This window comes from Trachypithecus francoisi, unplaced genomic scaffold, assembly GCF_009764315.1.
Source record: "Trachypithecus francoisi isolate TF-2019V2 unplaced genomic scaffold, Tfra_2.0 Lachesis_group1, whole genome shotgun sequence".
Taxonomy (NCBI): domain Eukaryota; kingdom Metazoa; phylum Chordata; class Mammalia; order Primates; family Cercopithecidae; genus Trachypithecus; species Trachypithecus francoisi.
Window position 1 is genome coordinate 55,570,093 of NW_022681454.1, and position 16,078 is coordinate 55,586,170.

General features: G+C 34.9%; 1 protein-coding gene across 8 annotated transcripts in view; it reads left to right on the plus strand.

Moving 5' to 3' along the window:
* Nucleotides 1–16,078, plus strand: part of CNOT6L (CCR4-NOT transcription complex subunit 6 like) — a 109,896-nt gene that overhangs the window by 82,236 nt on the left and 11,582 nt on the right. For all 8 annotated transcript variants that reach the window (XM_033214337.1, XM_033214335.1, XM_033214340.1 and 5 more), the window contains exons 9-11: nucleotides 9,619–9,770; nucleotides 12,096–12,323; nucleotides 14,806–15,008. In XM_033214337.1, coding sequence (XP_033070228.1) covers nucleotides 9,619–9,770; nucleotides 12,096–12,323; nucleotides 14,806–15,008 — 583 coding nt within the window. The remainder of the gene's footprint in view (nucleotides 1–9,618; nucleotides 9,771–12,095; nucleotides 12,324–14,805; nucleotides 15,009–16,078) is intronic.

Here is a 16,078-nt window from a genome sequence, read left to right on the forward strand (position 1 = left end):
AATAACACTAAACATTTTGAGAGATACAGACTCGAATGGTCTATTTCAGAACATATTTTCATGAAGTAAAATATTAGTTTTTTTGTAAAAAAAGAAAGTGGTACCTTTTAAGGTTAGCCCTAAGGGATCTGGGATTCTTTTCTGTGATTTTTTTTTTTAATAGTTGATTTTTGAGAATCATTCATTTTACCAATCTTTTATCTTTTACAATGAACATTTCATACAATTATTTAATCATTTATTCACTAAATGTATACTGAACATTTGCTTTGTGATAAGTCCTGTGCTAGACACAACAGACACAAAGATAGTCAAGACATAGTTCCTAATCTCACTGAAAGCTCAAATCCGGTAGGAAAAGCTAGGCATGTAAGACAATTACAATATCATATGGTGTATATATAAGATAGAGATATGCATGGATAGATAAGAGAGGCAGGCACAGAGCGTATGGAGGTAGAGAGTTAAAAGGGTTGACTGAGTGAGGGCAATGGAAAATGAAACGTGACATCTGATAGAGGTTGAATCCCATGGTTCATAATTTGGATTTGATACATTAGGGAATCATCTACTTACAGGATAAGCATATACATGCTTACAGCTATTTTCCAGTATTTCCCCGTTTTACATCTATTTTATCAAAGCCAATCTGTTTTTATTGATCCAGGCATATTATCAGCATGACATGCTATTTTAAGTAAACAAACTCAGTGAATTTGAAAGATATTTGGTTCACTTCCCATTATCTATGCCTACTTTCCTGTCTTTTCCATGAATTTGTAGTAGAGATATTCTTATTTTGGTTAATGATTAGTAAAAAACCTTGTAATATTTGAAGTCAGAATATACTAAATTCTTCTAATGGTTTGGTAATTTTTTATGCATTTTAGAATAATTCTATTAAAATTACGTATCTTAACTATGGGAATATGTTCTGAGAAATGCATCATTAGCTGATTTTGTTGTTGTGGGAACATCGTAGAGTGTACTTACACAAACCTAGATGGTACAGCCTACTTTACACCTAGGCTATAAGGTATAGCCTGTTGTTCCCAGGCTAGAAACCTGTACAGCATGTTGCTGTAGTAAATGGACAATTGTAACACAATGACATTTGAGTCTAAACATATCTAGACATATAAAAGGTAATGTGCTGTGATGTTAAGACAGCTACAGCATCACTAGGTAATAGGAATTTTTCAGCTCCATTATAGTCTTACGGGACTACCGTCGGCATGTAGTCCCTCGTTGACTGAAATCTTGTTATATGTTATATGACCGTACTTCAGAGTGTTTGCCATCTGTCAGGCCTTTTCTGATTGTTTATATTAATTGTCTTGTTCAAATTTTAAAGCAGCCCTTACAGGCAGCTATACAGCTATTTCCTTGTTTTTATAGATGAGGAGACCAAGGTACAAACAAGTTCAATAACTTGCTCAAGTTACACAGTAGTCTGATTTCATAGTCCATGCTTACAACTACTGTAATCTTGAGGCTTCTTGTTTGAGCTTTTGATATCAGTAATATCTCTTATAAGATTAACTCATTTAGAAAAATTGCCCTGAATTTGACATTTGGTTTTTTTTAGACAGGGTTTCAGGGTCTTACTTTGTCACCCAGGCTGTAGTGCAGTGGCAATCATGGCTCACTGCAGCCTCAACCTCCCCAGGCTCAGGTGATTCTGTCACCTCAGCACCCTGAGTAGCTGAGACTACATGTGCATGCCACCATGCCTAATTTTTGTATTTTTTGTAGCTGTGTTGCCCTAGGCTGGTCTTGAACTCCTGGGCCCAAGCATTCCACCCGCCTCAGCCTCCTACAGTGCTGGGATTACAGGCGTAAGCCACTGTGCCTGACGATATTTGTTACCTATGTTCATACACAAATTTCCTTGAAACACCGTAACTTAAAAAAAGTGCACCAGTAAACTTGAGACATCTAACATCAGGCTATTTTTCTATTTGCTATAGTTTCTTTCAAGATAATATGGAAGGTTTTTCTTGTTACTCTCACAGTTTTGAGAGGAAAAATCTAAAATTCCTTAACAATTTACTAGAGGTAGTTAAGGCTTTGAAATAACAATTAGAACTGTTATCTGGGTATTTACAAATTGGTTCTCGAATTATTAAAAATGCTGTGAACTAGTTAAGTAATGAGCACATAGGAAATACTTACATGCATGCATCACCTGTTCTTCTTTTCTTCCTCAACTCTTTTTTCCTGAATGGTAACATGGATCTGGCAACAAATTAAGACTTTGAGTGTGATACATCAGTGCACTGTACCTCTTTTCAACTTCTTTCCTGGAATGACAGGACTATATACCTCCTATAGTAGAACAAAACCACCTTCTGTCCCAGTACCAAATATTTATCCATGTCTTATTAGCTAGCTATTCAGTGCCAACCATTTGGAATTTAAAGGATTCTACCCTACCTGTATTCTTTCTTCAGATTGGGAATATAACATAGAGCAAAAAAAGACTGAGTTTTGAAGTCAGGTGCTTCTTCTATTTATTTAGCTATATAATTTTGAAAGACTTACCATTTCTGGACTTGTTTCTTCATTTGTATTTTCTTGTAAGATCATTTTTGTAGAGGTTACAAAACTAACAAGGATAACTGCGGGGAGAGTAGTTCAACACTGTACTTATTCTCAGTCTCTTCTGTAATCAGAATATCTGATAATTCCTCATCTTCACTGATGACTGTTTAATCATACATGAAAAACTGTTACAGAATACACAATAAATAGAAACTATCATAATTACCATTTATAGCAAAATACTATAATAAAAATCTCTAATCCATCATGATGAAAGCATAGAGTATTGTTTAGTAAAGGCTAGGACGCAAGTTACCAATATTCAGATAATTAGAATGTAATACAGTATTCTTTAAGTCATATTATTCTAGTTTAGTTTTGGGGGATTCAGAATCTACTTCTGGATTTGGCAGCACCTGTTTGGTCATCATTATGAACATTTTTTGGGAGTTACATGCATAAAGATCCTAGAAAATAGAACTTTGAGTTATAAAATGCCAGATCTCCGCTTTTGCTTTCTCTTTTAACAAGTATTATTTACATTCCAAAGCATTTTATAAAATACATTCATACATATGCATATGTTTTTTATATGTATATAATGTATATGTAGAAACTGAGTTGTAAATACATTTTTTTTTTTTTTTTTGAGATGGAGTTTCGCTCTTGTTGCCCAGGCTGGAGTGCAATGGCATGATCTTGGCTCCCTGCAACATCCGCCTGCCGGGTTCAAGCAATTCTCCTGCCTCAGCCTCCTGAGTAGCTGGGATTACAGGCATGCATCACCACGCCTGGCTAATTTTGTATTTTTAGTAGAGACGGGGTTTCTCCATGTTGGTCAGGCTGGTCTCGAACTCCCGACCTCAGGTGATCCACCCACCTCAGCCACCCAAAGCACTGGGATTACGGGGGTGAGCCACTGCGCCAGCCGAATAATTTACTATTGACTCCAGTGGACTTATCCTTTGTATTAGAAACATTCCTGAAAAAGCAACTGAAAAATGGAAAAATTAGCTGGGTTTGGTGGTGGGTGCTTGTAATCGCAGCTACTCGGGAGGCTGAGGCAGAGAATTGCTTGAACCCGGGAGGCAGAGGTTGCAGTAAGCCAAGATCGTGCCATTGCACTCCAGCCTGGGTGACAGAGCAAGACTCCATCTCAAAAAAAAAAAAAAAAAAAAAAGGCTGTACAAATATAGGATGTTGTTTATCTACTTCCTTATTTAACCTAGTCTCTCAGCTTACCTTTTCCAGTTAGTTACCTTCCGACACTCCCATGATTACTTAAAGGGACCAAGAACACATCTTATAGCATTTTATACTGATTATAGTAAGAACTTCTATTTGGTTTGGTTTTAACAGTGTTGGGATGTGATCCAGAAGGGGTCAGAGTTAACTTTTTGTGATTATACTATTGTCTTGACTGTGTATTACATTGTCCCTTTTTACTTATGATTGAATTCAGGGAGGAAATATTACTTAAATCCTATAGATTGCTTTAGTTTCTCATATTTGGCAGTCAGTATCCTCTCTCTAGCATTAATTAATTATATCACAGCCCACAAAGTTATTTTTAGACTACAAGTTGGTAAGAAATTGAGTTATGTCTTTATTTGAAGGACTGCTCTGGACGTGTTCTTTTTGCACATGAAACATCCAACCTAATAATACTTCTCAAATCATATAAGGGGATTTTTTTGGTCATAGCAGTCTTTATTATATTAATATATGTTCTTTCTTTTTCCATTTGACCTTTTGTCTAGTTTTTTTTTCCCAAAAATGTGAATATACAGAAGAATTCTTGGAATAAAGTATCACCAGGAGTAATGCTTTTAGCATCTGTGTACCAGTCACAGAGTATGAGTAGTAAGCTAATGTATCAAAAGAGACAAATTTAAGATTTTTTCATATTACCAAGGCTGTAGGACTTGGAACAATGACTGGAAAGTAACTATAAACCAATATGTCTAATTGAGAAGAAACATCTAATAATAGAAAGAATGGCAGAAAACCTCTATATTTCAAAATGTTACCTGTGTGGAAATCTGTGAGACAGACAGTACATGCAGAGTAGAGTACATTTGGTTTGTATGGGAAGGGAATGTAAAAAGTAGCATTGTTAAGGTAGTAGGGATAGAATATGGGTAATTATATATTACTATATTATAAATTTTTACAGTTATAAACAAGTAAACAAGATAAATTGTAGAGGATTACAGCCATCAGCACTAATGCTAGAAATCTAATTCTTTTAAAAGCAGAATACCTGAGAAAATCTTAAAGTTCAAGAAACATATCAATACTCTTATTTACTAGAAAGAAGGAACTTTATTTGGTTCAACTAGTTTTCAACTCTCTCTTTGGTTTTTCAACCCTTGGTGAAGGTGTAGTGATAAAACTTGAGTGAGAATGTGTGCGCTAAAGTTTCTCAGTGTCAGTGGATGGGAGTGTTAGTTATAATGACATATGCATCCTGTTTAGGAAGACTAGTTTTGCTTTTCTCGACTTTTGAAAGCAAAGACATTAAAAAGAAGATACCTTTAAAAGGTTGAGAAGTTTTAAAAGTCAAAAGTATGGCAGTATATACCAATGAGAAAGAAGGTTGAAAGGGTAGTTGCAAGCGTCTAATAACCCAGCGGTTGCTCAAGATTTATGTTTAAAGAATTGTTATTTAAATGAAGAAAAATCAATAACCAATCATGTATTTTTAAAAAAGTTTTATGAACCTATGATCATTACCAAGAAACTTAAGGAAAAGAAAAGACTGGGTGAAAGTGCTAAGGCAATGAGGAGGATATTTTAACTAACATTATGCACTGTAAATAACAAGAGAGGAATGGACCCACTGCAGACTGTATAATCCGTAATTGATGATCAGCAAAAAACAGCTATATACAATTTATGTTTTGCTTTCATGATTTCTATTGAGAAGAATTTTCCTCAAAGTAGAAACACTAAGACCAGGTAAAGAGGAGAATGGCAAACCACGAAGGTGAGATTGGTAAGCCAGGAGAGTCACTAAACTACACTAACTAGTTAGGTTTTCAAATGAAGATAATTATATCTTATGGTATTAAAGATCTTACAGAAGTGTGGTTAGAGAACTGGCAAAGGTAATCTGTTACAAATATTGGAGTAGAGAAATTCTAGGATTTGGAGGATGGATGAACTATCAAACTTTTCAAAAAGACAGACTTGCCCAGCCTCAGTTTTCTTCATCTTTATAATGGCAGTAGTAATACCTCCTACTGCAATTTGGGTTCTCCAGAAAGAAGACTTGGAGATAGTTCAGTGTTCAGGAGTTTGTTAGAAATCAACACCTGTGGAAAGAAAGGGGAGGAAGCAGAATTGGACATATGGAGAAAAGTGAAGTGTTGCAGGCCTGACTGCCTCAGGTGACTCAGCAGGGAGCTTTAGAGCTTATGTGGCCTGTGAGAGTTAAATCACCAGGGGCCCAAATCCCTGGACCTTTTGCTTTTGATTTCTAATTGGATGGTGGTGCTCCCAGAAGTATGTGACCATGAGTAGGCAGCTTTCTGCAACTGAAGCAATCCCTGAAGGATTGATGAGGAATCTGAGCAGTATATCTCCATGTGCAAATTTTAGGACTAACATATATGAAGTGCTTAACACAAATCTTGAGACTGGATAGATCCTTAATAATGGTAACTTTTTTTATTGTTATTTTTATTATAATGTCCTATTGAGAAATTTAATTGTTTTGAGAGAAGAGAATGCATGCTCATAACATTTCTAAATGTCCAAAAGCTGGCAGGGATATTTAATCTGTTAGAAAAATAGAATTATGTCCAATAGAAAAATAGAATTATATCCCTTAAATTTGTACAACTATCTTATATATCTGTAAAAAATTTAAAAATAGGATGAAATTTCAGAGCACTTAATATCTGAACACGTGAACTAATGAGCAGAGAAGTTCATGGAGTCATACTTAACTGAGGTAATGATTGCTGCTCTTAGATTATTAATGGAAGGAATAAAAAGAGGGAGGGACAAGAATCAGCTGAGACTGCAGAAAAATATATGTAACAATGTTCATTACGGCATTAGTTAAAATATGTGAGAAGTTAACTTAAATGTCCAACACAAGTTAAATAAATTACGGTGAATCTGTATAGTGGACTATAATTCAGTCATCAAAATTGATTTGGAAGAATGTTAAATGTTATAGGAAATGTCCCTGATAGAATAGTATTGTTCTAATTGCGTAAAAATATGTGTGTGTGTGTATGTGTGTAGAGAAAAGTCTGTGGAAATATATTAACTTTTAAATGGAAGTATTGAGTTATAAGTGACTTAGTTTTCTTTGTTCTCATATCTCTACAATAAACATATTTAATGTAATCATTTTTTCCACGTTTTTGTTTTGAAGTACCTATAAATGCAGGACTGACAAGACTTGTTTTAAAAACAAAAAGATCAAAACATTTCAGATATATATCAATTCCTGTTTGGCTTATAATTAATATGGCTGTCCCCAAAGTGAAGTTTTAGTCTTTATTAACAAAAATACAGTTAAAAAATGAAGAAGGCTGTAGTTAATTTATGTCCTGTTATAGGTACTGCACCTTTGGGTAAACTTGAGTTGTTCAAATGAACTTTTCAAAAAGACAGACCCAGTTGTCAGTTCAATTTAAAGTTGTTGAGCAAATTTAAACAAATTGTTCAGATGAACAACATCACATATCTTATAAATAACTGATCATTTCTTTTCCGGAGAAGACATGGAGGGTTGGAGAGCATTGACATCTATTGTCAGATATTTAAAGTGGTGTCATTTGGAAGATAAATTAGATTTAATATATATTGTTTTAAAGAAAAGATCTAGATCTAGGTGTAACGGAAAAAATGGGAGAATACAGGAAAGCAAATTTTAGTTAAGGTAGTTCTTTTAATTAGAGTCCTGTGTTCCCCTACCCCCACCCCGTAAAGAATGACCTGGCTTTGGTAGAAGTAAAATTATTCCAGTTCTAAAAATATTATAATTAACAGGATTTTTAAGACTTTTATACAGAATCCTAGGTTCCTGTAAGTATACCATAGAAGTTCTGTGAATATTTAGAAGATATCTCAAAAATTAAATATGAATAATTGAACCGTAATTTGAAAATAACATGTTCACTCACATGTTTCAAATACAAGTTTTAACATTTTAGAAGTCATTAACATGTTCATAAAGTGCTGCTTAGTTGACTTGTTTTTGATGCAGACCTCTGAATCAAATTTCTTCATGCCTGCTTTTTTCTGAGTATAGGGCCAGTTATTTACCATTTATAGCTGTGTGAATCAGGATTTTTAATAATACTCTGTAATCAAAACAAAATACAAAAATTAATTGGACACTGAGACTAATGTAAAACTATATCATCTCTGTCCTCTGATTTCAAAGTTTTGTATTCATCAAAATAGGTTGCTTGTTTTCAGTGGTTGATTTATTCTAACATAGTGCTGCTTTTATCTGTTTTATCTGTGGGAATCACCAGAAACTGTAAAAGGTATTCCACAGCTTAAAATTGTTTGAAGAAATCTGATATGGACAATGGTCAATCCTGTCTATAGGATACATTTTGAATCAGCTCACTCCTCTTGATTTCTCTTGCCTTTGTTCAAGCCACCATCATTTCTCTTTCAGATAACCTCACAAACTTTCTAATCTGCCTCCTAGTTAATAGCTCTTTAATTGAGCAGCTAAAGTAATCTTAAAAAAATGTAAATCAAATGATATCATGTCCTGGCTTAGAACTTTTATCTCTCCTCTTCAGCATCATTTCATACCCTTCCATTCTTTTCTAACATACGAACTTGCAAAGCTTTTTGCTGTCTCAGGACCTTTCACATCTTCTACCTGGGATGCTCTTAACCCTATTCTTCACCTTAGTAACTTTCATCTTTCATATTTAAGCTTATAGATAACCTCTTCAGAGGGTAGAAACTATAGTCACTTTAAGCACTGTGGGTTAGAAATAGGCACATAAACTGACCCTTTACACTTGTCCGCCCATCTGACACATTCAGAATTGGAGCAGTGAAGGGAATATTACATCATTTAGTATAGCATCCTGTAGCATAGTAAGTCGATATTTTTGAAAAAACAGAAACTAGTTTGTTTTCAAAGCTTGAAAGTGGGGAGGGGATCTGTTATGAGACTAAGTATGTCTTCTCACCACTGAACACCTAGTGCAAGTAATGTATTTAGTAGGGTCTGATTACTCATAAATATTTCACAAATTAATACGATTAGGCCGAAAACGGTTGAAGGACTTGACCAAGATCCCACTGCGATTAAATGGCAGCACTAAACTAATTATATTAAATCCTACAACTCTGTAATACTTAATAATTTGTCATTAATGAAGGAAAGAAGATATTATTAGTGCAGAAGCTGTAATCACAGAGAGAGTCATTTCTTCATCTTGCAGAATCTGTTTCTCAGAATACTTATACCCCATTGCAGTTTTCTAGTAAAAGCCAGATGGAAAAATCAGTTACTCCTTAGCTGAGATAAAGGTGTGCCCCTGCATTTTGTTGACAGATACCTTGATGTGGTAGAAATAAAACTACAAACAGGGTAGGTGGATTGTATTCTTTTTATTTTTTCATAATTAACTTAGTTGAGATTGTGTGCACTTTTAAATACCAGAAGATTCTAGCAGTGGCTTAAATGAGGGAAGGGTGGTTTTCTAACACAAGAACTCCAGAAATAGGCAGTCCAGAACTGGTTCAGCTGCTTCCCCATTTTTAGAAGGTTGGCTTTTGCCTTCCTGCTTCTTATTTCATGGTCACAAGATGGTTATTATTTCTCCGAGCACTAGCTGTAAGGGGCAAGATATAAAAGCATGAAGGGATATATATGCCATCTTTGTTAGGTGGGGCCTCTGAGAAACTTTTCACAATAGTCAGACTTCTTGTGTCTTAGTGGCCAGAACTGTATCACATGGCCACTTGCAGCTAGAAAATGACAAGGGAGACAATGCATAATGTCTTGTTTCTTTCATTTAATGTATTTCAGCATGATAGTCTAAGTACCTAAAGTTATTATAATAATATACCTTTTAGATTTACATTGGTGCAGAAGCATACAGTGGAATTTAACCAAGTGGCGATGGCTAATTCAGATGGATCCGAAGCTATGCTGAACAGAGTGATGACAAAAGATAATATTGGTGTCGCTGTGGTATTAGAGGTCCACAAAGAACTATTTGGAGCAGGTGAGTGCAGTGTAAAATATTCTTACTAAAAATAAACACCATCCCAAGTTTTTCATCTCAAAACAAGTGAAGAGAATTTTGCTGTTATTTATTGCAAAGTTATTTTCTTTTGAGGAAAGTTAAGGGAGATGGGCAGGAAAATAGCACCATTGTGTAAAGCATCTTATATTTGTTGGGATATTCTGTGCTCTCTATCACAGTCTTTTTTACTTACCAGATAATATATGTAATAAAATCTTTTTAAATATGCCATTAATCCCAAGCAGTTCTTTGAAATAGGGAATATTTTGATTAGGCTGAATTTAGAAATTATGATGACTTAGTCCTCTTTTTGATTCATATTTTTAGCTTCTTGAGTGTGATTCTTTTGTCTTTAAGGTTAAGGACTTGGCACATTTTCTCTAGTTTCTTTGCTATATCTCAGTCATTGTCAGGGTAAGAGCAGGATCTTTTATCTACATGGTACTTTCTTTAGCATTTTAGATTATTTATAGCTTCCTTCAGAGTCAGAAACTCATTATGTACTTTACATACAACAGACCTTTTTTATCCTTCCTACTGCCTGCCTTTGAGCATTTCATTGTTTATTAGTACATTTTAAGCAAGAAAGGAGTGAGACCACGTCAGGGCTTTTTTTCCCTTGTACTTTTTGTAGAGGAAAAGATTATTTCTGCCTTGAGTATTGATTTGAATTATTCAGACCATGCATATATGTCAGACCTTCTTTTCTCACCATACTTCAGTTTATTCATTATCAAAGATAATCATTGATCGTGAAATTTTGAACTTTTTACTTTTCTTAGCCCCTCCTTTTTTATCTACTTTTATGTCGTTTACAATCTTATTCTTCCCAAAGTTTGGTACTTTTTTTTTTCTGATATTGTGGAGAATTTCTTCTGTAGTTTTACTCCCCTTTTAATTTACAGAAGAGTAATTCTAAATAGTAGACACTTTCACGTTCTGAAATACATATCTATTGTACTCCTAGAAGGGGAATTTAGTAATATACTGCTTATGGCTCCCTTGAAGGGGAAAATTTTTAATACTGTGAATACTTAATCTATAGCTAAAAGTGACACTATAAAACTTCTAGGAAAATAAGATAGCTTAGAAGATTTGGCTACAGGTATTTATCTTATGATCAAATTGCTTTAAATGTGACTATGTCAGATAAAACAGATACTTCAGTTCCTTGTTTTATCAACACTGAAGATAATTATAGCTTGGTAAGACTGGAAAGAAACTTTACCAAACTAGTAGACTTAGAAAATTAGGTCTTTTTCCCCAAAGCTTATATTCCAATAGAAAAATTTGAGATACTTTTATAGAAATTATAAAAGAAAAGTTAAATTTGTATGTTTACGGATAGTCCAATGGTTTAAAGGTATGTAAAGTAAAAAGTGAGAGATCCCTCCCGTCATTTGTACTCTAGAATAGCTCTTGTTGATTTCTCTATAGAGGTACTAACATACAGAATGTGAGTATGTATATTAATAGTTTTATATCTTGAATATTTTATGGACATCTGTCAGTAAATGTTAACTATGTTTAATTTTCAAAAATCTTAATGTATTCCATCCACCATTTTGGAAAGTACTATGTTAATGTTTATTTTAACAGAATTAAAAAACATAAAATTATAGGAATAAAAAAAAAACCTTAGAGATACTCTAGTTGAATATTTCATTTCCCGAAAGAATCTGGTTAAATTACTGACCCAAGACTACATAAAACAATTAGTAAGAAAGCCAAGTCTAAAACCCAGGTGTCCAGACTTTTATAGCACACTACTCTATAATTCTTGTTTTTAAAATAATGCTATTTGGGTGTATGGTGTGAATTTGTTCAGGTAGCAAATCACTTGCTTATTTTATCTTATATAGATTAATATAATTTACTGCCTTTTACTACTGACCTATCACAGTTGTGCTGTGTTGTGCTTGGGAAATGCAAGGTGAATGAGTACTAGACAGTAGTAAGAATTTAGATTGAGGTTTAGGTAACTCAACTGAAAACCTGCCTTACTACATTATTGTGCTTTTTAAATGACAGATATTTAAAGGGCTGTACCAAATTTGTGGGCCAGATTTAGCCCATGGACTACAGTTTGCCAACTTGATCTAGGAGAGTAACTCCCATAGTAGGATTACCAGAATCTCAGCCCTTTAGCTTCTAAGAATTACTTTATCAGATAAAAGGGAAGTTATAAATTCATGGAAAAGAGTAAAGAAGTAGCTATGGATCATACTGAGAAAACCTGAGGATGCCACATTTCTTCAAACATAAGGCATAACTGTGTCTTCTTTTTGTTATGTTTAAATTTAGGTATGAAGCCTATTCATGCTGCAGACAAACAGCTGCTTATAGTGGCAAATGCCCACATGCATTGGGACCCAGAGTATTCTGATGTGAAGCTTATCCAGACCATGATGTTTGTCTCAGAGGTTAAAAACATTCTGGAGAAAGCCTCTAGTAGGCCTGGCAGCCCAACTGCAGATCCTAATTCCATCCCGCTGGTGCTATGTGCAGATCTTAACTCATTGCCAGATTCAGGTATTTATAACATCATTTCCTCACTGCTTTCAATTTCACTTTTACTCTTGGGTTCAGAGGCCAGCTGGCTCCTAAATTTTGAGTAGATAATTTCTCTTCTAAATTAGGGAATGTGTCAGTAAGAATCTCATGGATGGGACACAGAGTAATAGAAGAGAGTTTAATAAAGAAGCTATTTCCGAAGGTGTTGGCTGGTTTAAGGGAAACAAAGCAATAAATGATGCAGTACTCTGCCACTAGGGGATTTAGTAATAGATCTCTTTAGCATTCCTCTACCTAAAAGGGAAAGTAGTGGGAGCTGTCTGTCATCAGAACTTGGAAAAAATACAGTTGTAGGAAAGGGCCACATAATAGGAGTGATGGCTTTGAAATTGCATGAAGCAGTCAATCCCCGGCAGACCAACAAGAAGGGTGCCAGGGGAATATATATTCTTACCTCACTGTGCTTCTGTCCTCTGATCTCCTGCCAGGCTGCCCATTGATCAAATCCAACCAGAAGCTAGAGGGGGGAGGGATTTGCAGTTGATGCAATAAAGATCAGCTTCCTGAGGCACAGAGTGTACTGCAGAAGGGTGATCTGAAGGGGCAGCCAGAAAATACTCATTACAGGTAGCTATCTAGTTTAATAATATTAGCAACTTTTAAGTGAATTCATTAAGTGATATTTAGATACTGTTAGTAGGTACAGAAGAATGATTAAAATTATCGTAGGGCTTCATATTACTTCTTGAGCTCCTCTAAACTACTTTATGTCTGAACTTACATCATTTTACTTTTTATAAAAATAATTTCTGCATTTTAGGTATCAAATAGAAAACATTAAACTATTACTGTTTTGCTAATACCAAAGCATATGTTAAATTTTGTATATTATCACTACTAGGCTATTTTAAGTTATTTAAAGTAAGTAACAATAAGGTTACTATAAGATAACCTAAATGCCTCCACTTGGAATATTAAAAAAGTCACTGAACTTGAAAACATCTTTTTCTTCTTAGCAAATAATGCTGAAATCATTGTTAATAAATATCTGTCTTTAACCCCTAGCCTGATTGGCACTTTAACCACATGCTCCTTTCTTAAGTTGAATTACTCTCAAGTGCAAGTTTTTCTCCCATTGTATTTGATTTGTTAAAGCCAGTTAACTGGCATTTGGCAACACAACGCAGTGAAATGACTTTGGTGCCAGACTGTCATGGTTGGATCCTGATTCTGCTACTTACGAACTATGCAATCTGTGACTAAGTTCCTCATTTTTCCTTTTATTTTTTTGTTTTGAGACAGAGGTGCGCTCTTGTTGCCTAGGTTGGAGTGCAATGGTGCAGTCTCAACTCACTGCAACCTCTGCCTCCCGGGTTCAAGCGATTCTCCTGCCTCAGCCTCCCAGTAGCTGGGATTACTGGTGCATGCCACCATGCCTAGCTAATTTTTGTATTTTTAGTAGAGACAGGCTTTAACCATGTTGGCCAGGCTGGTCTCGAACTCCTGACCTCAGGTGATCCGCCCACCTCGGCCTCTGAAAGTGTTGGGAGTTTACAGGCGTGAGCCACCACACCCAGCCTAATTCTTCATTTTTAACAAGGGAGGAATCATGTTATCTACTTCATAGAATTCTGTGTGAGATTTACATGAATAAAGCACTTAGAACAGTGCCTGGCATGTGGCATGTAGCAAATACTAGGTAAATAATAGTGCCTTCTGAGCTATTTACAATACTGATAATTGTGCTTATCACACATTCATTATATCTTACTGTCAATCCTTATTACAGATAGAAAGATGACTCTAATAATGCACTAATCATCATAAGGGTTTTGATACTGTTCTCATGTTTGCTAATTCAGTGGAAGCAGTGCACTTTTCTGAATGCTATTCTTCTCTTCAGCCTTGTATTTTTAGCCAAGTGGTATATTTCTGGCATATAATATTCTTTATAGTGTCAGACTGAGAAAACTCACTGTAGCTCAAAATAAAGAATGATATTGTCTAGCTGACACTAGACATTGAAATGTTAAAGATGCAAAATCTGTTTTTGTTGTAAACGTTTTTTATTAATATGCTCTACTTATATATTTGCAAAGTTGTTGCTTAGAATGGGAAAATGCTAAAGAGATAGTGGTTTGGAATAATTTTCCGAAAACATTTAGGGTTAATGCCTTCCTGGTGAATGCCATCCTAGGTCCTGGAAATCATCTTTGGCCCGAAGAACCACCAAGAAAACTAAGGATATCTTTTGAGTGTTCCTGATATATTTTGTTCTGAAATAGGCAAACATCCTTTGATTCATTTGATTGAATCGTATGAAATGGCTGGTATTTGATTTTTTATTTTTAAACAATGACAAAAGGTAGTTTTATATGGCTCAACCTAAGAAAACCATTCTGAGCCTGGTGGATTAACCTGGTAACAAGTCTTGGCTGTGAAGCCTTGTATAAGGTCTAAATGCTAAATGGGAGTGTCTCTTTCTCCTTTATTCTACCAGGTGTTGTGGAATATTTAAGCAATGGAGGAGTAGCTGACAACCATAAAGACTTCAAGGAACTAAGGTACAATGAGTGTCTTATGAACTTCAGCTGCAATGGAAAGAATGGAAGCTCAGAAGGGAGAATCACACATGGCTTCCAACTTAAGAGCGCCTATGAAAATAACTTGATGCCTTACACCAATTACACCTTTGATTTCAAAGTGAGTGGCAGCCTTTGGGCAGATGTAGAAATTATTTCAGATACAAGCATGTAACAAGAAAGGTATAAATTCTTTATGATTAATTGTATAATCTTCAGGAATTTTTAGATTCTTAAAATGTCTAGGCTAAGTATGCACCTAGATATAAGTAGGTTCATTGGGTTTTGTGGCTATTGTTGTCTTAAATTCTTTTTGCTCTCTCGTTTGTTTAGATTTTAAATAATATAATAACAAAAACTTCTGAAATGCTCACTAGGTACTAGGCACTTGTCAAAGCACTTTGTATATATCAATATAGTTAACCCTCACCTGCTCAAACCATCCCTAACTTTCAGCAGTAACCTCCCTCCTGCCCCCGACAGAAAAGCACTGAATATAGCAAAACTCACTTTGAATGAATTTATGTAGTCTTTTCTCAAGATTTTCTTTCTACCTTCCACTGATGTCTTAGTATCTTTAAATTTTTCAGGTTTCTTTTGGGGATGGGGTTAGAGAAGGTTGTACTTTGGTTCTATTTTATATCCATGTATTTGTACTAATATATTCCTAGGCAGTGGAACACTCTAAAAGAAAAAGACATTTTTTGACAAATACAAAAAAAAAAAAAAATGGAAAGGCCGATTGTACAGGACCAGCTCTTCTTTAGAAAGACAGATTGTGGTGGCTTTATGTAATCTCTTTTCCAGTGCTAGTTTTCTGATCACTCTATGTACCTGTAACTCTGCTATTGTACCTCTCTTTGACTTTCTGGCATTTCAGGCATCTGTAGTAGAATCTTATACTATCTGGAAAAATCTAAGTGTTAGAAAGCAGTTTGGTATAAGAAGCCTAGAGGGAATTTAATAAAATGCCAAAGGAAATTTACAAATGGCCTCCCTTACATCTCCAATAACCTTTTTCTGTTTTTGTGTGGGTTAGCTCCTTTCCAAGAAACAAATAGGAGGAGGAAGAAAAGAAATTCATGTGTTGTTACTAATCAGCTTTCATAATCATGAAGTGGAAAAAAAAGTGCTTGGAAATTGAATCTAATTTAGTATTTTTGCTATTAGAAAAGATAATTCAATCCAGCG